The sequence below is a fragment of the Dendrobates tinctorius genome, unplaced genomic scaffold (genome assembly GCF_039654945.1).
Source record: "Dendrobates tinctorius isolate UK_male_01 unplaced genomic scaffold, ASM3965494v1 ptg000192l, whole genome shotgun sequence".
NCBI classification, from domain to species: domain Eukaryota; kingdom Metazoa; phylum Chordata; class Amphibia; order Anura; family Dendrobatidae; genus Dendrobates; species Dendrobates tinctorius.
The window spans coordinates 13,389,312-13,416,062 of record NW_027361859.1 but is presented as its reverse complement, the minus strand read 5'-3'; the positions used below and the strand labels follow the sequence as shown (position 1 = coordinate 13,416,062).

General features: G+C 44.4%; 1 protein-coding gene across 2 annotated transcripts in view; it reads right to left on the bottom strand.

The window, feature by feature from the left end:
- Nucleotides 1-23,813, bottom strand: part of LOC141055896 (uncharacterized) — a 37,633-nt gene extending 13,820 nt beyond the window's left edge. For both annotated transcript variants that reach the window (XM_073552604.1, XM_073552605.1), the window contains exons 1-6: nt 23,766-23,813; nt 9,931-10,069; nt 9,622-9,801; nt 9,415-9,538; nt 9,234-9,331; nt 7,118-7,208 (exon numbers count right to left, since the gene is read on the bottom strand). In XM_073552604.1, coding sequence (XP_073408705.1) covers nt 7,118-7,208; nt 9,234-9,331; nt 9,415-9,538; nt 9,622-9,801; nt 9,931-10,008 — 571 coding nt within the window. In that variant the 5' untranslated portion in view covers nt 10,009-10,069; nt 23,766-23,813. The remainder of the gene's footprint in view (nt 1-7,117; nt 7,209-9,233; nt 9,332-9,414; nt 9,539-9,621; nt 9,802-9,930; nt 10,070-23,765) is intronic.
- Between the last annotated feature and the right edge of the window lie 2,938 nt (nt 23,814-26,751).

Here is a 26,751-nt window from a genome sequence, read left to right as displayed (position 1 = left end):
GTGCATTCCAACGACGGGAAAAAAAATTTTCAAATGCAAATTGCGCAAAAACTACAAATCTGATTGACACGAAAAATACTTAGCACACCTCTCATGGACGCTGGCTTCGAAATGACACCTCAACGGAGTCTGTCCGTGTAGCTGTTCAGGCCGCATTAATTGCGGAAATCAACTGAATAATAATAAGTTAGCAGCGTTCGGATTACAATATAGTGGTTTTTTCAAAAGCACTACAAAAATACATGTATTTGGTATTCAGAATCGTCCGATCTATCAAGCTATAAAAAGAATTAATCCATTCGTTAAATGTTGTAGTGAAAAAAAAAGTAAAAAACACCAGTTTTGGTTTTTTTGGTTGCCGCAACATTGCAGTGAAATGCAATAACAGGCGATCAAAAGATCGTGTCCACGCCAAAATTGTATCATTAAAAATGTCAACTTGGCACGCAAAAAATAAGCCCTCACCCAACCCCACATCACCAAAGATTTCCCGTAAAATGAGGCAATGTTTTATTTTTTAACAAACTTTGGATTTTTTTCACCATTTAAATAAAAAACAACCTACACATGTTTAGTACCTACAAGCTCGTAATGACCTGGAGAATCATAATGGAAAGTCAATTTTAGCATTTGGTGAACATGGTAAAAACAAATCCAAAAAACGTTTGTGGAATTGCACTTTTTTTTTTGCAATTTCGCCGCACTTGGAATTTTTTCCCATTGGGAGTGCACGGTATAGTAAAACTAATGGTGTCGTTGAAAAGTAACACCCGTCCCGTAAAAAACAAGCAGTCACATGGCCATATTGACGGAAAAATAAAAAAGTTATGGCTCTGGAAATTAAGGAAGCGAAAAACAGAAACGCAAAAATGAAAAAGGACTTACAGACTCACATAGGCAGGCCAATCCCACCACAATCAAACTATCATACAGAATGAACCTGTACAAAAAGACAGTTTTTAATTCTATGTTACATCTCCAGCAACAAAATATGTATGAGGGGAGAACTTCAACAATAAACTGGAGTTACGCTGTGTACCCACGATGCGATTTTTAAGCGTTTTTGCTGCGATTTTTGGCGCTAAAACGCAGCGAAAACGTTTAAAAATCTTGTAAATGACGCCCCCATGCATTCCTATGGCATTCCGCACATGCTGTGCTAATGCTGCGCTTTTTCTGCGGCGGAATCGCATCGCGGAAAAAATCACAGCATGCTCATTCTTTTGTGCGGAATCGCAAAGAATTGCTGTGATTCCGCACCCATAGGAATGCATGAGAATCGCTTACTTCCCGCATGTGGCTATGCCCACCATGCGGGAAGCTAAGCGTCTCATGTGCGGTTGGTACCCACGGTGTGGAGGAGAGGAGACTGTCCTCCAGGCCCTGGGTACCATACCCCTGTAAAAAAAATAAATAAAAAAAATCGGGGTATATTTACCTTCCGACGTCCCGCGCTGCCTTCCCGGCCTCAGCGTTCCCAGTAATGCCTTGCGGCACGGTCCTGTGATGACGTAGTCTCGCGTGCAGAGGCGTATCTAGGCTTTCTGGCACCCGGGGCAAGAATTTGGTTCGGCGCCCCCCTCCCCCCCAAGTACATATGCGACTTGCACACTTAGTCATGTACCCACAAGCTGCTCTCCCTAATGCTCTCAATGTTCAGTAAAAAACTGAAAGCAGGAAGAGAAGCTCGTTGTCACAGGACCATAACTATGAAAATCGCATATGAGTGACGTGTCCATGTGATGACTACTGGAACCTGCAGAGCTGAATCCTGACATTGCAGCTTCTGAATTCTCACAACGAATGCACTGCACACTTTTAGGATTCTCCCTGGCCGATGTACAGTCATGTCAGCACAAGTATGTGATTTATATACTTCTGGCCACATTCCGACTAGACGTGCCCGGCCTCGCTCTGTTCATTTTCATTGAGTGAGGCCACGCATGTCTAGTCAGCATGTGACCGTATGTATGTAAATTACCGACATGAGAGAATCCTAACAGCGTTCAGTGAGCACTGTGAGAATTCAGAAGTCTGCAGTCACATAGAATGACTGCAGACTCCGTACAAACCTGGACAACCCCTTTAATGTTCCTAACAAATAAAAACATGAGAATTAGTCAGTATCACAAATATTTACATTCAGGTACCTTATAGATGACGTCGTCTCTGCAGTCGGTCTCCTTTTTTTCCTCTTGTCCCGACCCCATGATGAGTTTTCTCATCCACATCTCGTCTCTGCAGACTTCCATCTTCTCCGGTCTTCTGCAGCAAATCCCCACACAATGCCCTTAAAGATAGAAGTGTCATTATAATGCCCCTAAATACAAATATCTGCAATATACTGTCTCCTCACACTATTCCCCTCCCTCCTCATACTGTCTCCTCATATATTTACCCCCTCACTCTCTATACTGTCTGCTCACACATATCCCCGACTCCCCATACTGTGTCCACATGCATTCACCCGTTCGCACCCCTTACTGTCTGCACCCATCCCCCATACTGTTTCCTCATACATACTCTTCATTTTGTGTCCTCAAATCTCCCCACATACATTAAATACCATCCCCACTCCAAATCCCCCCCATCCCCAATCCCCCACACACATTAAGTACCCCCCATCCCCACTCAATAACCCCTCATCCCTACTCCCAAATCCCCCCACACATTATGTACCCCCACTCCAAATCCCCCCACACATTAACCCCCATCCCCACTCATTAACCCCTCCACACATTAACCCCCATTTCCACTCATTAATCCCCCATCTCCACTCATTAATCCCCCATCTCCACTCATTAACCCCAATCCCCACATTAATCCCCCACTCATTAACCCCCCCACATTAATCCCATCTCCACTCATTAACCCCCATCTCCACACATTAACCCCCCACTCATTAACCCCCATCTCCACACATTAACCCCCCACTCATTAACCCCCATCTCCACACATTAACCCCCATCCCCACATTAATCCCATCTCCACTCATTAACCCCCACACATTAACCCCCATCTCCACTCATTAACCCCCACACATTAACCCCCATCTCCACTCATTAACCCCCATCTCCACTCATTAACCCCCATTCCCACATTAAGCCCCATCTCCGCTCATTAACCCCCATCCCCATACATTAACCCCCATCTCCACTCATTAACCCCCACACATTAACCCCCATCTCCACTCATTAACCCCCATCTCCACTCATTAACCCCCATCTCCACTCATTAACCCCCATTCCCACATTAACCCCCATCTCCGCTCATTAACACCCCCCCCCCATCTCCCATCTTCGGTGGTTCTTCAGCTCCACAGAGGAGCACACTTACCACCAGCGTTCGCTCTGGGCGCCGGGAGTGACGTCAGCAGCGTGATCATATGACCTGATCACGCTGCTGACGTCGCTCTGACCCGGCGCTCTAGTCAGAGCTTCAATTGTACTGGCGTCTATATAGACGCCAGTACAATTGCTGCCTGGGAGCCAGTGCGGCCTCCTTCTCTGCGTCGGCTGTCAGCTGCCCCCCTGCTGCCTGCGCCCGGGGCAACTGCCCCGGCTGCCCCCCCTGGATACGCCACTGCTCGCGTGACTCTAGCGGTCTCGCGAGATCGCTATAGCAACGCGAGACCAACGTCATCACAGGTCTCGCAAGGCATCGCTGGGAACGGGAGCGTCGTTGAGGCTGCGCGGGACGTCGGAAGGTAAATATACCCCGATTTTTTTTTTTTTAATCATTTTTTACATTCTATCTTTTACTATTGACGCCGCATAGGCGGCCTCAATAGTAAAAAGCTGCTCACACTTGTCAAACACTATGTTTGACAAGTGTGACCAACCTGTCAATCACTTTCCAAGCGATGCTTCAAATCGCTTGGAAAGTGCTTGAATATCGCACACGGAAATTGCGGCAAAATCGCGGTAAAATCGCGCTGAAAAAAAACCGCACGATTTCTGGGAAGGAGTCCGGTTTTCAGTGTCCAGATTTAAACGCTACGTGGGCACATAGCCTTACACTCATTTATGGTGGACCATTGGAGCTATTATGAGTCCTGACCAGAAGAGTAGAGAAAGTATTAGCGCCCCCATTTCAGGAGAGATTGTGCAGTAATCTGAATTCCTTATGATAGAAAATATAATGGAATTTATGATGTGGAGTGAATCCATGAAACCAGGGCTGGAGCCATGCCAACACATCTCCTGCAGGCGTGAATAAATGTATATGACAGCCATCAGTCACGCACAGGTTAGAGATATATCATGGGACAGGTGTAATGTTCTATTTGTAGTTTATCACAATCCTGTATGAAGTTAGTCGGTTTTAAAAGAAATGGAAAATTCAGAATAAAGGGAAACTCTGTTGTTACTGTACAGAAGTTCACACTTGGCCTCACTGCACATTTAATGTTGTCGATTACAAAAGTGAAGTTTGGCCAGAAAGACTGGACCTGGTCTTGTAGGGACCATATGAGACATTCAGCAGCACAGAAGGGAGAGAAGGGAGATTCATCCAATAAGATATCAGGGTTCTAGGAAGCCAACAGCATCATTACCCTCCGGTTTCTCCTACAGGACCATCATATTTTTCTTCAAGTGATTTTCTAACTTGTCAGCACATTCTATGTACGCTGTCATTTGGCTTTGTAGTTTACAGATCTGGGCAGGTAACAGACAGCGTCTCCTAATCCCAGGAGGTAGGTGGATCCTCCAGGTTGTAAATTCTATAGAAAAGGGCTTTCAGTGGCCAAAGTCATTTGAGCAGTTTTGGATGGAGGAGAATATTGTGGTCTAGAGGCAAAATGGTGATCACATGATTGTGATACGTCCAGACTACACCACCGATAAAGCAGCCACATCCAGTGACTGAGAGGAATCTGTGACTTCAGCTAGAGTCACACTAGACGTATAAAAATGATGTCCGCTTTACTCAGACGAGAATCGCAGAAATGTTCCCTGAGCAGTGATCCATATGTCATCCGTGTGCAATGCGAGGACGCGATTTTCTCGCATCTAAGCATCCGTACGGCAAGATTTTCTCGCCGGCTTGCAAAATGGACATATAATGGATCCATGGCCTAAAATATTCGTGAAAACATATATACTGATATATATATACACTGTATATATATATATATATATATATATACTGTAAGATTTATGCATCTGTTAATAAATCCTGCTCTTGTGTGAAGTTTGAAGGCTCTAACTTATTTGCATCTTATCAAACCTGCTAAATATGCAGGGGGTTGAATACTACTTGTAGGCACTGTATATGTATATACTGTATATACAGTTTGTCAGTGACATATATATATTTAAATTTCATACAGAGGTAGCTAGCAGAATTTTCGGCTTCTGTAAAATCATTACAGAACCCGACAGGATATGAGACATGGTTTACATACAGTAAATCGTTGCATATCTGTTAGATTTATATATGTCCCTCACTAATAATGTTAGTAGTCTGTGTGTGTGTGTAAAGTTTTGGAGCTGTAGGTGTTAAATTAATGGACTGATAAAATGGAAAACGGTCTTAGGAGCGCAGGAAAGAGACTCAGACGAGAGATGGGGTTAAACTACTACGCGTTTCGGTGGAGGAGCTGTAGAAACGCGTAGTGGTTTAACCCTATCTCTCGTCTGAGTCTCTTTTCTGTGCTCCTAAGACCATTTTCCATATTCTCATTACTCCTATCCTCCATCAGAGGTTTTCGGGTGGAGCTGCGGTGGAGACCTGACATTCTAATCTACCCCTGGATTGCTTCCTGAGCACTCCTCTGTGACCGCTCATTACTCACTCTAAATAAATTAATGGACGTCGCTTAGGCGGCGCTGATTCCCGCCTGACCCGCGGTGAACTGACAGCATGGGAAAATGTTCAGAAACTTTCCCATGCTAATCAGTTCATGTCCGGTCAGGCGGGGAGGCTGCGCAGGCAGATTTTCCTTCATTCCTCCATGGTTTACAGCAGGGCCGGTTGCATTAGCACCGCTCCTGGTTGTAAACTATTTAACCCCTTGAGATGGATTGCAGCGTGGGACAGGTATGGGATATTGTTGCTTTTTTATTTTGGCTTTTTTTTTACAGGAGAACGATGGTTTCAATTGAATTGGAAGTTAAATAAAAATGAAAAAAATGTGTTTATTTTCTTAAAAGTCTTTATTCTTAATGTCTCTGTGTTTTTTGAACCCTTTCAGACTAGTGGATTAATAATGGATAGGTGTCTTATTGACACCTCTCCATTATTAACCAGGCTTAATGTCACCTTACAATAGCAAGGTGACATTAACCCCTTATTACCCCACATGCCACCTGCTACAGGGCAATGGGAAGAGAGAGGGTAAGTGCCAGAATTGTGTGTAAGATGCACCTTTTCTGGGGTGGCCAATAACAATGGTCCCTCTCTAGGCTATTAATATCTGCCCTCAGTCACTGGCTTGCCCTTTCTGGTGGAAAAAAATTGCGCGGAAGCCCACACAACTTTTTTCAATGAATTAATCCTTTAATTTAACACCTACAGCTCCATAATTTTACACACACACTACTAACATTATTAGTGAGGGACATATATAAATCTAATGGATATGCAATGGTTTACTGTATGTAAACCATTTCTCATATCCTGTCGGGTTCTGTAATGATTTTACAGATGCTGACAATTGAATTTTCACCTATTCTGCTATCTATATCACTATGAAATATAAATATATATATATATATGTGCGTCAATGATATATATATATATATATACCTATACTATGTGTATACATGTATTCTATCTATTCTATTTTAACATGTCAGTGTGATTTTACAGTATAGGGTACTGAATTGACGGCTTTTCTAAAAGGACACCGGTGTGTATTTCTCGGACCTCGTTTGACACGCATGGTCCGTGTGTAATCCGTTTTTTTCTCGCACCCATAGACTTGCATTGGCAAGTCTTGGCCGTAATACAGTGCAAATCACAGCATGCTGCGATTCATCCCGCTCGTATAATACGGGCGAGAAAAAACGGATGATGGGAGCTGCCCCATAGGTCCGAGTGCTATGCAAGAAAAAATCCGTATTTCTCTCTAGTGTGATTCCGGCCTTCTCTGCATTTAGTGGTCACTACTCACCTGGGCAGTCATATGTAGGAATCTCCTCTTTACATCGCTCATCACCCCTCACATATGTCTCTGTAGTATTAATATGGGTCAGATCTTCACCCTGAAACAAACATTGTAAAAGTCACAGACAGATAGAGAAGTCACATCTATGATCAGCTCTAATCCTGCCATCTCCACCGTTCTCATTACACAAGTATAAAACATATAATACTCGTTGATAAAACAAGAGTGAGCAGGGTAAATCGATGTCAAGTGATCCCAAAATGTCTTCAGATTTATTTTTTCTTTGTATTTTTTTTAAGTGCTGCTTTAGTGAATTACAAAAAAAGGTTTTACATTTTTGTCTTTATTAGTTAGTTTTTTATATCTTTCTGAAGTTTTGAAAAAGTCTGAATTTTGGGCACTGTGATGTTACATTTGTTATCATATCTCGGGTTAAAAATAAGATAAAGAGATGGGGGAGGCACGGTTTTGTTTAGAACTGTACTGGCTTTAAATTGATATGTCACAAGATTATGTTTGTTGATATTTTGCTTTTGAGGATTCAAGCTCAAAATTTTGATGGGCAATACTTTACGTTCTATAGCAGAGGAACCCAACCTGTGACTCGGGAGTCTATTGTGGCTCACGGGCCCATGATGTGTGGTTTGCGGCTGTCTACCAGCTTGGTGCATTAGCACCAGGTCTAGCAATCAGCTATGAAGAATAGGTCTCCAGATGGTGACTTTAGTGAGTAGCCCCTCATAGTAGTGCAGATTGGAGAGGCGGTAAGGTAGGAACCCCTGGATCTTGGTATACTGCCTCAGTGTGATTTGTGTGGGCAGGCTTTGGCTGTCATTATACCAGTAATGGGGCCTCTGGGTGTCACTACTGAGAGTGTGGCGAGAGCTGGATGTGGCTTGCAAGCCTCGCACAGAGTTGAATGTGGCTCTCAAGGTCAGAAGGGTTGGAGATCACTGCTCTATAGTAGCACAGTAATAAAAATGGAGTTGTTCAGTACTCTACACTGTGGATTTACAGTTTTACCTGAAGTCAGTATTAATACAAAAAGAAAACCATTAAACTATTAATAGGAATGCACTGAAAGTGAACACACCAGCCCGGATGTAGTACATGGACTCCCTGGAAGCCTTTGTAGAGACTACTGTTGGTTTAACTCAGCCAGAGTGCACAGGCCCAGGCGCGTCAGGTCATGGGTTCTCCTTTGCCTCTCTTGCTTTTACAATAATACTTTACTTCTCTCAGTATTGACCCCTTAATTTTCCCCTTTGGGTATTTATTCATTTGTCCTTTTTTATGTTAATTAATGCTATATTCCACACCTCTTGTGGGGTGCACTTGCGGCAGTCACCTTTCTATATCTGCTCAGGTTGTCTCCGTTACTGGGCAGATCGGGGAGATGTGACTGGATTGGTGGAGAACAGTCTGAGTGGGAAGATTTGAGTGTTTATAAAGCTCATCTCACGGTCCAGGCAGCTGTTCATCGTGTGAAGAAGCAGCCGAAGCTTCCCTCCCAATAACTAAAAAAACATGAGTTTTTTATTTGAAAAACTTAGACCCTACACTATTTGACTATAGACCGAACAGATCTGAATTCAAGATTTTCGAATTGACACTGTTTATATAGAGGTTTTCTTTGTTTTTTCTTTTATTTTTATTTAAGTATAATCAAATTGACAGCCAAACTTGAATTTTGGTACAGATGTGGCTAGGAGCATATGAAGCACATGGGAATGTTTTGCAAATTTTAATTCATATTGATTTTTCAGAAATGCGTTTTGAAACTTTGGGTTTGATTTCGCATGGGTAAAATAAAAAACATAGATACTCTAGTAACATATCTGTTGAAAGCCTGTTCTGTTCTAAGTTGAAGGGTGTTTTCCCAGAAATTCACATTTTTTACACAACTTTTAAAATTAATTAAAAAAAATAAAATTTATAGAACTTTTCTTCTTCATATTTTGCATCCTCTAACACAGTATTACCAAAGAACAAATTCTCAAAAGAATTAAAAATCTAGTGGTAATATTCATTAGTTCACTTGACATGGAAAGAAACAGCTCAAGAACTTCACAGCGGTCTACACATCATAGGGGAGATCTCCTGACACCTTCTCTCCATCTACCTGATGATCCTGAGGAACATTGGGATCTTCTTGTTTACAGTCCTGTGGAAGAAGAGGACGGGGACATCTCTCTGGTGTTGTCCTCTTACTGGACAGATCTGGAGGAAATACATACAGGGACTGAATTCATTCTTTACATACAGATAATTATAGGCCGTGTATATTTAATCCTATCTATTACCTGGTGATGTGAGTGGCTGAGGAACCTCTATCATGATGTCCTTGTACACATCTTTGTGTCCTTCTAAATACTCCCACTCCTCCATGGAGAAATAGACAGCGACATCCTGACACCTTATAGGAACCTGACACATACAATGATACCGTCATCCCCCCGATCCCTTCATAGCATTACTGTATAATGTCCCAGCATTCCCAGCAGTGTCACCTCTCCAGTCAGCAGCTCAATCATCTTGTAGGTGAGTTCTAGGATCTTCTGGTCATTGATGTCCTCATGTATCAGGGGTTGAGGTGGAGGCCCCGTGATTGGGCTCAGGGGTCTTCCCCATCCCTCAGACACAGGGTCCTGACAGCGCTCACTAGTGGTCTTCTTCACTACTGTGTAATCCTGGTTATGGAGAGACACATTAATAAATCTCACTACAGACATTTCCAGAGTCCTCACCTCTCCAGTTCTGTCCATCTGTTATTCCCATAGATAAGAATGATGGAATGTGACAACATCAGAATCTCTCACCTCTCCAGTAAGCCGGAAGAGGATCTCTAGGGTGAGGTGTAATATCCTCTCTGCCATCTTGTCTCTGTCCATATCCATCCTTGATGGGTAAATCAGAAAAATTCTCTTAACATAGAAGATCTTCCGATATTGTAGAGACCTGAATGAGAAGATGAGCCGATGTAACATCATAAAAATCCTGTGTAATAATACAATTACTGGAGATAATAAGGGAAACATATGAGAAGATAGAAATTGTAGATGTATTTTCTAGTCTTCTATGAACTGGAACATAAGTTGAATTACTGACTAACACATCTTCTCCATGCTCCCAATCACTGAATATGTTCCTCACTGCTTCGGCAACTGATTTGCTATAGGAAACACAAGTTTATTTGGATTGACCAGGAAATACAGAGACCAGCTGGGACCCAAGAAGCAATGGTATTTTTTATTATTTAACAGTATTTAGTTTTCTTCTTTAACCCCTTCCTGACATGAGACGTACTATCCCGTCCACGGTACCCGGGCCCGTATGACCGGGGACGGGATAGTACGTCTACCGCGATCAGCGGCGCCCACGTGGTGAGCGCCGCTGATCGCGGCCGGGTGTCAGCTGATTATCACAGCTGACACCCGGCACAATGTGTCAGGGGCGGTCACGGACCGCCCCCGACACGTTAACCCCTTGCACACCGCGATCAAACATGATCGCAGTGTACCGGGGGTTAAAGGGAAGCATCGGCAGGGAGGGGGCTCCCTCCGTGCTTCCCTGAGCCCCCCACGGCAGCGCAATGTGCAGCGCTGCTGCGGGGGGCTCCTTTCCTCCAGGCCCCCGAATCCAAGATGGCGACGGGGGCCTTCGGGGGCCTGGGGAAGCTGGCTTCCTCAGTGCCTGCAAAGCGCAGGCATGAGGAAGCCTTGTGCACTGCCTGTGACAGATTGCTGATCTGTCACAGTGATCTGTGATGTGACAGATCAGCGATCTGTCACAGGACAGTGATGTCCCACCTGGGACTATGTAATAAAGTAAAAAAAAAATTAAAAAAAAGTGTAAAAATAAATTTAAAAAAATCGCCAAATAAATTAGTAAAAAAAAAAAAAAATATTCCCCAATAAATTCATTTTTTGAAAATTATTAAAAAAAAAACAATAAAAGTACACATATTAGGTATCGCCGCGTCCGTAACGACCTGCCCTATAAAACTGTCCCAATAGTTAACCCCTTTAGCGAACCCCTTAAAAAACAAAAATAAAAAACGAAGCAAAAAATAATGATTTATTATCATACCGCCAAACAAAAAGTGCAATAACGCGCGATCAAAAAGACGCATATAAATATCCATGGTACCGCTGAAAACGTCATCTTGTCCCGCAAAAAACAAGCCGCCATACAGCATCATCAGTGAAAAAATAAAAAAGTTATAACTCGCAGAATAAAGCGATGCAAAAATAATTATTTTTTATATAAAATAGTTTTCATTGCATAAAACCGACAAAAACATAAAAAAACGACCTAAATGAGGTATCGCTGTAACCGTACTGACCCGAAGAATAAAACCGCTTTATCAATTTTACCGCACGCGGAACGGTGTAAACGCACCCCCCCAAAAGAAATTCATGAAACGCTGGTTTTTGTTCATTCTGCGTCACAAAAATCGGAATAAAAAGCGATCAAAAAATTTCACGTGCCCGAAAATGGTACCAATAAAAACGTCAACTCGTCCCGCAAAAAATAAAACCTCACATGACTCGGTGGGTCAAAATACGGAAAAATTATAGCTCTCAATATGTGGTGATGCAAAAACTATTTTTACAATAAAAAGCGTCTTTTAGCGTGCGACAGCCGCCAAACATTTTCCATTTTTCCATTAGGGTTAGGGCTAGGGTTAGGGCTAGGGGTGTGTTGGGGTAGGGTTAGGGTTAGGGCTAGGGCTAGGGCTAGGGTTAGGGCTAGGGTTAGGGCTAGGGTTAGGGCTAGGGTTAGGGGCGTGTTGGGGTTCGGGTTGGAGTTAGAATTGGGGGTTTCCACTGTTTGGGCACATCAGGGGCTCTCCAAATGCAACATGGCGTCTGATCTCAATTCCAGCCAATTCTGAGTTGAAAAAGTCAAATGGTGCTCCTTCCCTTCCAAGCTCTGCTATGCGCCCAAACAGTGTTTTACCCCCACATGTAGGGTATCAGCCTACTCAGGACAAATTGCAAAACAATTTTTGGGGTCCAATTTCTCCTGTTACCCTTAGGAAAATAAAAAATTGGGGGCAAAAATATCATTTTTGTGGAAAAAAATGATTTTTTTATTTTCACGTCCGAGCGTTATAAACTTCTGTGAAGCACTTGGGGGTTCAAAGTGCTCACCACACATCTAGAAAAGTTCCGTGGGGGGTCTAGTGTCCAAAATGGGGTCACTTGTGGGGAGTTTCAATAGTTTAAGTACATCAGGGGCTCTCCAAACGCACATGACACCCGCAGACCATTCCATCAAAGTCTGCATTCCAAAACGTCACTGCTTCCCTTCCGAGCCCCGACGTGTGTCCATACAGTAGTTTTCTCCCACATATGGGAAATCAGCGTACTCAGGACAAATTGGACAACAACTTTTGGGGTCCAATTTCTCCTGGTACCCTTGGGAAAATAAAAAAATGGTGACTAAAAGATCATGTTTGTGGAAAAAATACGAATTTTTTATTTTCACGCCCGGGCGTTGTAAACTTCTGTGAAGCACTGGGGGGGTCAAAGTGCTCACCACACATCTAGATAAGTTCCTTGGGGGGTCTAGTTTACAAAATGGTGTCATTTGTGGGGGGTTTCCACTGTTTAGGTACATTAGGGGCTCTCCAAAGGCAACATGACACCCGCAGACCATTCCATAAAAGTCTGCATTCCAAAACGTCACTACTTCCCTTCCGAGCCCCGACGTGTGCCCATACAGTAGTTTTCTCCCACATATGGGGTATCAGCATACTCAGGACAAATTGGACAACAACTTTTGGGGTCCAATTTCTCCTGGTACCCTTGGGAAAATAAAAAAATGGTGACTAAAAGATCATGTTTGTGGAAAAAATACGAATTTTTTATTTTCACGCCCGGGCGTTGTAAACTTCTGTGAAGCACTGGGGGGGTCAAAGTGTTCACCACACATCTGGATAAGTTCCTTGGGGGGTCTAGTTTACAAAATGGTGTCATTTGTGGGGGGTTTCCACTGTTTAGGTACATTAGGGGCTCTCCAAAGGCAACATGACACCCGAAGACCATTCCATCAAAGTCTGCATTCCAAAACGTCACTACTTCCCTTCCGAGCCCCGACGTGTGCCCATACAGTAGTTTTCTCCCACATATGGGGTATTGATACTCAGGACAAATTGGACAACAACTTTTGGGGTCCAATTTCTCCTGGTACCCTTGGGAAAATAAAAAAATGGTGACTAAAAGATCATGTTTGTGGAAAAAATACGAATTTTTTATTTTCACGCCCGGGCGTTGTAAACTTCTGTAAAGCACTGGGGGGGTCAAAGTGCTCACCACACATCTAGATAAGTTCCTTGGGGGGTCTAGTTTACAAAATGGTGTCATTTGTGGGGGGTTTCCACTGTTTAGGTACATTAGGGGCTCTCCAAAGGCAACATGACACCCGCAGACCATTCCATCAAAGTCTGCATTCCAAAACGTCACTACTTCCCTTCCGAGCCCCGACGTGTGCCCATACAGTAGTTTTCTCCCACATATGGGGTATCAGCATACTCAGGACAAATTGGACAACAACTTTTGGGGTCCAATTTCTCCTGGTACCCTTGGGAAAATAAAAAAATGGTGACTAAAAGATCATGTTTGTGGAAAAAATACGAATTTTTTATTTTCACGCCCGGGCGTTGCAAACTTCTGTGAAGCACTGGGGGGGTCAAAGTGCTCACCACACATCTAGATAAGTTCCTTAGGGGGTCTAGTTTCCAAAATGGTGTCATTTGTGGGGGGGTTTCCACTGTTTTGGTACATCAGGGGTTTTCCAAACGCGACATGGTGTCCGATCTCAATTCCAGCCAAAAACGTCAAGTGGCGCTGCTTCCCTTCCGAGCTCTGCCATGCGCCCAAATAGTGGTTTACCCCCACATGTGGGGTATCAGCGTACTCAGGACAAATTGCACAATAACTTTTAGGGTCCTGTTACCCTTGGGAAAATAAGAATTGAGGGTGAAAAGATCATTTTTGTGGAAAAAAATATGATTTTTTAATTGTATGGCTTTATGTTATAAACTTCTGTGAAGCCCATGGGGGTTCAAAGTTCTCACCACACATCTAGATAAGTTCCTTAGGGGGTCTATTTTCCAAAATGGTGTCATTTGTGGGGGGCTTCCACTGTTTTGGTACATCAGGGATTTTCCAAACGCGACATGGTGTCCGATCTCAATTCCAGCCAAAAACGTCAAGTGGCGCTGCTTCCCTTCCGAGCTCTGCCATGCGCCCAAATAGTGGTTTACCCCCACATGTGGGGTATCAGCGTACTCAGGACAAATTGCACAATAACTTTTAGGGTCCTGTTACCCTTGGGAAAATAAGAATTGAGGGTGAAAAGATAATTTTTGTGGAAAAAATATGATTTTTTAATTGTACCGCTGTACGTTATAAACTTCTGTAAAGCCCTTGTGGGTTCAAAGTTCTCACCACATATCTAGATAAGTTCCTTGGGGGGTCTAGTTTCCAAAATGGGGTCACTTGTAGGGGGTTTCCACTGTTTAGGTACATCAGGGACTCTCCAAACGTGACATGGCGTCCAATCTGAATTCCAGCCAATTTTGCATTGAAAAAGTCAAACTGCGCTCCTTCCATTCTGAGCTCTGCCATGCGCCGAAACAGTCGTTCCCCCCCACATATCAGGTATCTGCGTACTCAGGACAAATTGGACAATAACTTTTGCAGTTCAATTTCTCCTGTTACCCTTGGTAAAATAAAAAAAATTGAACCTGAAGTATTTTTTTTATGAAAAAAAGTTAGATGTTCATTTTTTTTTAAATATTCAAAAAATTTCATGTGACGCACCTAAAGGGTTAATAAACTTCTTGAATGTGGTTTTGAGCACCTTAAGGGGTGCAGTTTTTAGAATGGTGTCACTTTTGGGTATTTTCTATCATATAGACCCCTCAAAGTGGCTTCAAATGTGATGTGGTCCTAAAAATAAAATGGTGTTGTAAAAATGAGAAATCGCTGGTCAACTTTTAACCCTTATAACTTCCTAACAAAAAAAAATTTTGGTTCCAAAATTGTGCTGATGTAAAGTAATCATGTGGGAAATGTTAGTTATCAAGTTTTTTGTGTGCCGTATCTCTGTGATTTAAGGGCATAAAAATTCAAAGTTGGAAAATTGCGAAATTTTCAAAATTTTCGCCAAATTTCCGTTTTTCTCACAAATAAACGCAAGTTATTTGAATGAAATTTTACCACTAACATGAAGTACAATATGTCACGAGAAAACAATGTCAGAATCACCGGGATCCATGGAAGCGTTCGAGAGTTATGACCTCATAAAGGTACAGTGGTCAGAATTGTAAAAATTGGCCCGGTCATGAACGTGCAAACCACCCTTGGGGGTGAAGGGGTTAAACCTACTAATAAAACCTATATACTTTAGGCCACAGACAACAAGCCATTTCTTCCTCGGAGACGGCAGCTGAATACATTTCTCATAGACTCACCTTCCATAACACTAATTCTTGTTTCATTTACCGACACCAGAGAGGCAACGGGAGATTAGGGAGGTTAATAAGTGGCTCAGGAATTGGCGTAGGAAGGAGGGGTTTGGGTTCCTGCAGAACTGGGCCGACTTCTCAGTTGGCTACAGGTTCTACTCTAGGGACGGGCTGCATCTCAATGAGAAGGGTGCAGCTGTCCTGGGGGAGAAAATGGCTAGAAGGTTGGAGGAGTGTTTAAACTAGAGACTGGGGAGAGGGTATTCCTTTTATAGGAGGGGAAGCAGTGCAGATAGAGACCTGGGCACAAATAATGACATTGGGGGTGGGGGTGGCATGGGGGGTGGGGTTACAACAGTTAATAATTGCAGAAAGAATAGAGGTACAGAGAATTACATAAAGTGCATATATACTAATGCCAGAAGCCTCGCCAACAAAATGGAGGAATTGGAATTAATGTTGTTGGAACATAATTATGACATGGTGGGGATATCTGAGACATGGCTGGACTAGAGCCACGACTGTGTGGTTGATTTACAGGGCTATAGTCTGTTCAGAAATGACCGTACAAATAAGCGAGGGGGAGGCATGTGTTTATATGTAAAATCATCCTTAAAACCCATCCTTCGTGATAATATATGTGAATCTAATGAAAATGTAGAGTCCCTGTGGGTGGAGATAAGGGGAATGGAAGCAACTGAGAATATCCTTGTAAAGCAAATAGATGAAGCTGCGACTCAAGGAGAAGTCATTATTATGGGGGACTTCAACTACCCTGAAATACATTGGGGAACCGAAACCTGCAGTTCCAGCAAAGGTAATAGGTTTTTGACAACTATGAGAGACAATTACCTTTTCACAACTGGTTCAGGGCCCAACAAGAGGGGGGGCACTGCTAGACCTAATATTAACCAACAGGCCAGACCGCATATCAAATGTAAGGGTTGGGGATCACTTGGGTAATAGTGATCACAAAATAATAAGTTTTCATGTATCCTTTAATAAGATGTGTAGTAGAGGGGTTACAAGGACACTGAACTTCAGGAAGGCAAATTTCCAACGGATGAGAGATGATCTTGGTGCAATTAACTGGGACGATATCCTGAGACATAAAAATACACAAAGAAAACGGGAGACGTTTATTAGCATCCTGAATAGGACCTGTGCACAATATATACCGTATGGGAATAAACATGCTAGAAATAGGAGGAAACCACTATGGCTAAATAGAGCTGTAAGGGGTGCAATAAGTGACAAAAATAAAGCATTTAGAGAATTAAAGCAAGTAGGTAGTGATGAGACATTAACTAAAAACAGAAGATTAAATAAATTCTGTAAAAAGCAAACCAAGACAGCAAAGATTGAGACAGAGAGACTCATTGCCAGAGAAAGTAAAAATAATCCCAAAATATTCTTTAACTACATAAATAGTAAGAAGCTAAAAAATGATAATGTTGGCCCCCTTAAAAATAGTGTGGGTGAAATGGTGGATGAGGATGAGGAAAAAGCCAATATGCTAAATGACTTTTTTCCAACAGTATTTACACAAGAAAATCCCATGACGGATAACATGATCAGGGATAACAAAAATTCTCCATTAAATGTCACCTGCTTAACCCAGCAGGAAGTACGGCAGCATCTAAAAATCACTAAAATTGACAAATCCCCGAGCCCGGATGGGATACACCCCCGAGTACTGCAGGAATTAAGTACAGTCATAGATAGACCATTATTTTTTATAGATAAATGAATTACTACTGCGCTTAGAGTCACTGGTATCTATTGTCTTACTCAAATGGATTTGAAGAGAAAAAAAAAAAATCAAAGTCCAGAGCACAATAAAAGAACCAGAGACAGAGAACAACAATGAGTAACACTAAAAAAGTCATATGTATCCCTTTGGATGCTTAATGCCAATTGTAGTGCAAGAAACCAAGATTACCTTGTAAAGCAGTAGGGGTTAACAGTCACAGAGGGGGAGGGCGGGCTCAGTCTCACAAGTGAAGGCTGATTCTGTGTTTGGAGATCCCAAAAGTCCTTCTGTAAGTAATAACACTCCTCCGGTGGGTTGCTGATTAAATGCTTCTTGCTTAAGAACTGCAGTAATCCTGTTAGCGATGCTACCCCGGCCGGTGGCAGCAGTCGCTCTAATGGCAGGCTGGGTGGGAAAACACACTGAACCTGAACTAGGTGCCTGAACTTCACACTATGCTCGTCAGCACAGGACCTGTGTGAAGTCAGAGACACGTGATGCACTGGGCTGCAGCCTAGAGATTGCAATGAGGACCAAAAAGCTACCGGCCAGGGTAGCATCTAGATTGGAAAATCGAAGGTTTAGGGGTGATCTTATTACAATGTATAAAGATATGCGGGGACAGTACAAAGACCTTTCTAATGATCTTTTTACTCTTAGACCTGTGACGGGGACAAGGGGGCATCCTCTACGTCTGGAGGAAAGAAGGTTTAAGCATACTCACAGACGCGGATTCTTTACTGTAAGAGCAGTGAGACTATGGAACTCTCTGCCATATGATGTTGTAATGAGTGATTCCCTACTAACATTTAAGAAGGGACTGGATGCCTTTCTTGAAAAGTAGAAAATGTTACAGGTTATATACAATAGATTCCTTCATAGGGCATTGATCCAGGGAGCTATTCTGATTGCCGTATGTGGAGTCGGGAAGGAATTTTTTCCCCCCGATGTGAAGCTTACTGTTTGCCACATGGGTTTTTTTTTTGCTGTCCTCTGGATCAACATGTTAGGGCAGGTTAGGATAGGATATGGGTTGAACTAGATGGACTTAAAGTATTCCTTCAACCTTAATAACTATGTTACTATGACACTGGAATCGGCATTAGCAATACTGCAGGAGATATTCATTACACGGGACAGGAGAAATAACTACTTCATGGTGAGGACGACATCTTCATCTTCTACTACGGCTCTAGAAACATATTTGGCCAGAGTCCGTCACTGACTCCATCCCCACCGGCCGTCTATATGAAGGTTTCCCGTCTTCCCCGCACTGTAATCTTCTATCACGTTAGATCTCAGGTCTGAGTCACACAAAGAAGTTTAAGGCTTTTATAAAAGCTTCTTTGGAAGAATATCAAGACAGGAATTATTTGATGCCAATGTCTCCATGTACAGTGTTTCTTTATCTCAGGATATGATGTTTTTTTTTCTTTTTACATTTTCCTGTTAACTTCCATATATTACATGAAAAACACCCCAAAAAACCCAGTTGATAAAATGTTCCAAAATAAAATTGGGAACATTATACTGTATGTGGGGGATGGTAGTACTGTGGGAAGATTGTACAACCGTGCGTGTACGAGGTGTACTGAGTGGTGCCATGCATGTACGAGGATCACAGAGCCGTGCATGTACAAGGTGTATGGAGCAGAGCCATGTGTGTATGAGATGTACGGAGTGGAGAGATTCTGATGACGTCACATTACATCATTCTTATCTATGGGAATAACAGATGGACAGAACTGGAGAGGTGAGGACTCTGGAAATGTCTGTAGGGAGATTTATTAATGTGTCTCTCCATAACCAGGATTACACAGTAGCGAAGAAGACCTCTAGTGAGCGCTGTCAGGGCCCTGTGTCTGAGGGATGGGGAAGACCCCTGAGCCCAATCACGGGGCCTCCACCTCACTGCCTGATACATGAGGACATCAATGACCAGAAGATCCTAGAACTCAACTACAAGATGATTGAGCTGCTGACTGGAGAGGTGACACTGCTGGGAATGCTGGGACATTTTACAGTAATGCTGTGAAGGGATCGGGGAGTATTACGGTATCATTGTATGTGTCAGGTTCCAATAAGGTGTCAGGATGTCGCCGCCTATTTCTACATGGAGGAGTGGGAGTATTTAGAAGAACACAAAGATCTGTAAAATGATGTCATGATGGAGGTTCCCCAGCCCCTCACATCAACTTAAAAGATGCTGGAAGAGTGCCTGACGACATCTGTCAAGCATGGTGGAGGTAATGTGATGGTCTGGGGTTGCTTTGGTGCTGGTAAAGTGGGAGATTTGTACAAGGTAAAAGGGATTTTGAATAAGGAAGGCTATCCATTTTGCAACGCCATGCCATACCCTGTGGACAGCGCTTGATTGGAGCCAATTTCATCCTACAACAGGACAATGACCAAAAGCATACCTCCAAATTATGCAAGAACTATTTAGGGAAGAAGTAGGCAGCTGGTATTCTATCTGTAATGGAGTGGCCAGCGCAGTCACCAGATCTCAACCCCATTGAGCTGTTGTGGGAGCAGCTTGACCGTATGGTACACAAAAAATGCCCATCAAGCCAAACCAACTTGTGGTAGGGACTTCTGAAAGCATAGGGTGAAATTTTTCCAGATTACCTCAGCAAATTAACTGCTATAATGCCAAAGGTCTGCAATGCTGGAATTGCTCCAAAGAGTGCATTCTTTGACAAAAGCAAAGTTTGAAGGAGAAAATTATTATTTCAAATAAAAATCTTTTTTCGAACCTTGTCAATGTCTGGACTAGATTTTAAATTAATTTGGCAACTCATTTGATTAATAAAAGTTTGAGTTTTCCTGGAAAACACAAAATTGTCTGGGTGACCCCAAACTTTTGAACGGTAGTGTAGGTGAGTAGTAGCCACTAAATGCAGAGAAGTCACAAATTGTTCTCAGTCACCGGCTGTGGCTGCTTTATCGGTTGTGTAGTCCGGTCGTATCACAATTCTATGATCACCATGTTGCCTCTAGACCACAACATTCTCCTCCACCCAAAAACTGTTCAAATGACTTTGGGTATTGAAAGCCCTTTTCATACAATCTGGAAGATCCACCTACCCTTTGGGATTAAGAGACACTGACCCTTACCTGTCCAGATCTGTAAACTACAATGCCAAATGACAGCGTACATAGAATGTGCTGAAAAGATAGAAAATCACTTTAAGTAATTTAGCATGATGGGCCTGTAAGTGAAAGTGGAGGCTAATGATGCTATTGGCGCCCTAGAACCCTGATATCTGCTCATATGGTCCCTACAATACGAGTTCCCATCTGTCACGGGTTTACAGCGACATAGAGGAGCCAGAAGACTGCAGTGTCCGATTTCTCCTACTCCTGCACTGATTGGAAGCACTTCATCTTCATATCAAATGGTGTGAATTTCTTTCGGCAGTGAAGGGGTTAATCTGCTCAGTTGAGGGCTCCTGGAGCTAAGGCTCTCAGCTGTGCACTGTTAGCCACTCCCATCTCATATATAATCTGGGTCTTGTCTAGCACTCATGGTCTGAGTTAGCTTTTGCTGCATAGCTGGAGGTTGTTGGTTATTAGAGTAGGAGGTTGGTGGATTTATCTGAGAATGTTGCTAGATTTTGAGTGTGTGATCATTCTCTTTCTTCTCATACTTTGGTTTAACCCCATACTCCACTCTCTGCTGCATCCCTCTGTTATGCCTCCCCTGTTTCCCCTGGCTTCCCCTGTCTTCTTCCTGGGGGACTACAGTGTTGAAATCACCACCCACCATTTTACACACTTCCCCACCAAGTAATAACCTGATTGTTGTTTTCAAAAAATTTTTTTTGTTCCGTGTTGGGAGCGTAAACTTTGTGGATGCTAAAAGTGCCCTGAGTGCCTATGATTTTGATATGTAGGTATCTTCCTTCCTCATCTGATTCTTGTGACTCCTCCGTGCGTGCCAAGCTCTTATTGATCAGAGTGAGCACTCCTGCCTTCCTACCGCGTGATGCCGACCCATACACCTTTCCCACCCACATCTTGTTCATATGGAAGAAATCCTCTTTCCGCAAGTGTGTCTCCTGCAATAAAGCAATATCAGTTTTAAGATTCTTAAGATGACGTAAAATCATATTTCGTTTGTGTGGAGATCTGAGTCCCTTAACATTCCACGTTACTATCCTAACCATAATCCCTTAAAACGATTGCTCTTTTTCCCGGCCGTGTCGCATGCACTAGAAAAACTACTTTCCAAATCCCCCCTCCCCCCTCAACTGATTGCTTGAAACCACCCTCGTTTTCAACTGTACATAAACATTTTTCCACTTCCATTTTTTCTGAGATGTTTAATTTATCTCCCAAGCTTCTGCCATAAGTCGAACCGTCTAGATTGACACCCCTTTCCTGATGTCTTCCTCCTCCCCTCTCATAATCTCCCACCAATTCCATCCCCTTCCATCATTTTTTGCAGATTTGCCAAGATATGACACTTCTAGTTAGAAGACATAGAGAAGCACAAGACATAACGATACGCTTATCACCGTATTCCTCCTCCCAACGTTCCAAAAATTACAATTTCTGCTTCCTCATCTCAAATCACCAGAGACTGCTTCTTTCTCCTTTCTTCTCAGTTGACGTGGCCATGTGTCCTTTTTCTTTTGGACGTTCCGCCCTGGTGCCCGCTTGGCTCCACTCTGATTCTGGATCCGGTCTGTCTGAAGATGGTCTGTTAGAAACGGAGCCTCCTCCATCCGATTCTGTGACAGTCCCCTCTTTTGGGTTCTTGTCCTGTTGCAGTGAACTCCCCTCCTGGGTTAGCATCCGCTCTGCTTCCAACGGGTCCCGAAAAGTGTTAGTCACTCCATCTGGCCCTCTTACCCTCAATATTGCAGGGTAGAGGAGCTGGAATTTGATGTGTTTGTGGTAAAGAGTTGTGCACACCTGACTAAAAGCTTTTCTTTTCCGGGTGACTTCCGCAGAGTAGTCCCCAAATATTAAGATCTTATGTCCTTGGATACACAGAGGTTGCTTTCTGCTCCTGAAGGCCCTCAGGATTTCTTCCTTGTCTTTTTATTCTAGATATTTGACTATGACCTGACGTGCTCTGGACCTTTCATCTTGCCTGGATGTATCGTCTGTAGTGGTCCTTCTCTCCTCCTGCCTCATCATCGGTCCCACTCTGTGAGCTCTTTCCACCCGACTGCTGTGTGTTAGGCCCAGGGCCTGTGGAAGTTCTTTCTCACAGATTGCATCCAGCTGGCTTGGCATCACTGACTCCAGCAGTCCCACCACTCTCAGATTGTTCCTCCTTGACCTGTTTTCCAGGTCATCCATTTTTTCTTTCATCAACTGGGTGCTTGTGTCTAATTCTTTAAATCTGCTCTCCAGCCGTGCCAGTGTATCTTCAGCGTCGGACACCCTCTGTTCTGCCTCAGTCAGCCGGACATTCTGATGTTCTATGTCCTCCTGCAATCCTGCTAAAGCCTCCTTCACGGTATCCTTCAGAGCCTCTCTGACCTCTGCAGCCAGGTGATCTGCTACTTCTCTGGCCAGTCTGGAATAGTTGATCTCTCCCCACTCAGCCTCTGTGATTCATTATCAGGTACAGTGTTAATGCTCCTCTGTCTGTCAGCGTTCTCTCCCTGGAGCTGCTGCTTCTCCCCCTCAGCTCCCTCCTCTTTCCTCTCTACCGGTGCCATCTTGAGACCGCTCACTGCCCCCACTCTGGACGCTGTCTCAGCTCTGCCCGGCGTACCCCCACTCCTGAGGAGATAACGCTCCATGCACTGACCCTCGGTGAGGTTATCAGCTGTTTTCACGCCTTTCCTAGGGTGTCTCCTTGACGTTTTTTGTGAGATTTAGTGCAGTGGCCAGCCGGAGCTTCTCACCTCCCTCACCTCACATCACAGCACCGGAACCGGAAGTGCCCTCTGTTATTTATGTGAGTATATTTGTATGTTTGGTATTTTTCTTCATCCCTGTTCGTTTCACCTTGTTAGTCTGGTTGGTGTATTATGGTACATTACTACTCCCCTATTCCCTGGGTGAGGAAAAGGTACAGACTGAGGGCAGATTCAGAAGTAAAGGCAAGGTATGTGGCCATGGTGTCTTCACCATCAGAAGTAATGGGGAACAGGGCAAGCTAGGGCACCCTCTTGCGTTAGGGACAGGGAAGGAGCTCCTGGTCCCGGGACACCCGATAAGTTGTGACATTAGCTCTAACCGAAACCGTCTGATGGCCAAGAAAGGGGCCCTGTACTATGAAAACAATGCATATCCTCCCTTCCTGTCTCCCATAGTTGGGTCGCATGTATCTATTACAGGAAACAGAACAGAAACGTTATGATTCTTATAAAGTGGCAACAAAGACCCCAAAAGAGTCTCAGTGCTGAAGGGGTTAATGTCCCCCCCGCGCCCAGTAATGGGGAATCTCCACCACATACCTCCATCTGCAGAGCGGCACTGCAAATATATGGCTGTTCTGTGCACACAGGACCTGTGATGAGATCACAGGAGGGGAGGAGTCAGGGGTCACATGATCAGGGCCCTCAGTGAATGATATCCAGAGTGGTGAGACCCTACATGGAAACTTCTCCCAGAGAGTGATCCCTCCTCCAGCTCCAGGAAGCTCCCTGCTCTGTCTCACGCTTGCTCTTTATAGCTCCTGATGCTGGAAAAGAAGGTAGTAAAACACTATACCACACATCAAATACAAATATAATAGTAATATTATTAATAAAAACTGAAATTGCACAGTAGACAGACACAGCTCATATGTGTGTATGAGAGAGAGTGTTTCTGTGTGTGGTTCATGCCCCTCACCTGTCTTTGTCATAAGATTAGCCTCCTGTAGAGGATCAGCCTCCTGTAGCCTAGAAGATCGGTCTTGCTAAAATCTTTACCACTGGCTCCTGTTCTGTTCTCAAAATGGTGGATGCTGAACTGCTTCTCCGCTCCCTCATACACAATTGTGGCGCCCCTGAGGCTTCAGTTGCCACAGAGGTACTGCACCTTCTCCTAAGGTGTAGTGCCCCACCATCCAGGTAAGGTGGCAACTCCTGACCACTCTCCACACCTGCATTCCACACACAGGATAGTTCAGTGGGGCCACCTAACAGCTTCAGGCTGGGGGTTAGCAGAGCACCCCTCGTGGAACCCTGCTTCGTAACACGAGATGTGCTGGGAGGCGGGTGGAATGAGATGATATAAAAGAGTGGGAAGAGTGAAAGTTGGGGGGGAGTAGTAGTAGTTGGAGAGAGAGAGAGAGAAGAGAGAAGATGGGTGTCTGAGGGACGTGCTGCAGCAGGTCCCAGTGATCTGGGCTGCTGGCACGAGAAAGACCAGAGAAAGAGACTGATAAGATTGATAACCTAACCTTCCATAAGCGAGATAGAACAGATCGGAATGAAGGAGAATAGAAGAACGGTGGGAAGCAGGTTGAAGAAAGATAGAGAATCCTTCCAGTCCAGAGAGCACAAAGGCCGGGGCCCGGTCCCCGAGGTTGATTGGATCTTTATGTCCAGCAACAGACAACTGGAGGAGTAGTGAGCCGCTAACGCCTTGCTCCCATCATAGACTTGGGACACAACAACAACTGAATAGAGAGTCGGGACGCAGAGTGGAGTCCCTGAAGCAGGCTACAGCTGTCTGTCATACAAGTAAAGACTAGGAACACCTAGAGAGAGGCATTCCAGAGTAACTAAGTACTGGAGTGCTTCGCACCTAAAGGCGCATTGGAGGAGTCGTTCAGTAAGGTACATATTGGCGGAGTGTGGAAGGGAGAATCCTATCCTGCCTGGAGGTTGGCTGGAGCCCTGACCTGGAGAACACAGTGCGGAGGCAGGCAGTTGTGTGAACTGCAAACAGTGAGTAAAGCTTTGGAACCGCATACTCTGGTGTCCTCCAGTTATTCCCGCACCACTACACCTGGGTACCAGCCTCCATACCATTCTGTGCCTCTCCTCATCCATTGCACCTACACTGCCCTGGGACTACATCTCCACCTGTGGGGAGCTATACCATCTCTGCTGCACCACACCATCAGTCCCAGCGGATCTGCATGCAGAGTTGGCTCAACACCTTACTTGCCAAACACCACGGGTGGCGTCAAGAACTATCCAAATAAACTATTATACCATTAACATCACCGCCATTGATATTGGGCGCCCAGGGCCACGGACCGGGTCACCGCTGCTGTGACACATTCCCACCTGACACCGGCCCGGTACCGAGTACCCCGCTGCCCTGAGTGTGCGAGGGCGCCCCACAATCATTATGAGTCAGTACTCTACACTACCACAGGTGGCGCTGCTGGGTTCAGTGAGATGCATCAGATTGAACTAGGCTGTCCTGATTCATTCTCAATAGAACATTTAGTTCAGCAGTTCATAGAGTTCACAGGTCACATGATGCATTTCCTATCAGCTCCTCACAGGATAGGGAGGAGAATTATCAGGCTGTCTTATAGGAAGATTTTCTTTGTCCCATAGCAACCAATCACAGGTCAGCTTTCTGATATTGCTCTGGCAAGTGAAATCTGAGCTGTGATTGGTTGCTGTGGGCAAAACTAGACTTTTTCTGTCTAAGACAGATAGATAAATCTATACGTGTATACTGTACCTGTGGGCAGATTGATGCGCTCTGAGAGCAAATGATAACATTTAGGATCTCAGCGCTCACCACTCAGACATAAATATAGTTAAAGAGGGTAATATTGTGTAGAGGGTAACAATATAGGGATTTGCAGGTACCCAGTAAAGTTACAGGGGTTGTTTGAGATTTAAATGTTATCTATGTAGGTGGGAGGGGGTTAAAAGCAAAAAATATATTGCACTTACCATGGTCCCTGCAGCACTCAATCTGGCAACTTGCTGTTCCAAAGGCCGGTTTCACACTTGCGTTTAGGGCCGCAGCATCGGCCTGCGCACGGCCGCCGCTAAGCCCCGCCCCCTTCTGCGCCTCTTCCGGTAGCTCCGCCTCCGGGCGCATGACGCTGCATGCATCATGCACCCCCTATCTTTATCACTGAGGACGCAGGCCGTGCGCAGTATGCGTTTGGCGGCGCCTGTGTCCTTATGACGGTGCGCCGAGCGCAACCAAATTGCAACAGGTTGCGTTTGGCGCTGGTCGGCGCACCGTCAAAAGGACGCAGGCGCCGCCAAAACGCATACTGCGCACGGCCTGCGTCCTCAGTGATAAAGATAGGGGACGCATGACGCATGCAGCGTCATGCGCCCGGAGGCGGAGCTACCGGAGGAGGCGCGGCAGGGGGCGGGGCTTAGCGGCGCCCGTGTGCAGGCCGGCGCTGCGGCCTTTAACGCAAGTGTGAAACCAGCCTAACATCTAGCTTTATCTGGGACAACACATCAAAGCAGGGCCTTGCCAAAAGGTTAGACTCAGTGGCCATTGTTTTGCTGAATAGGCAGGTCT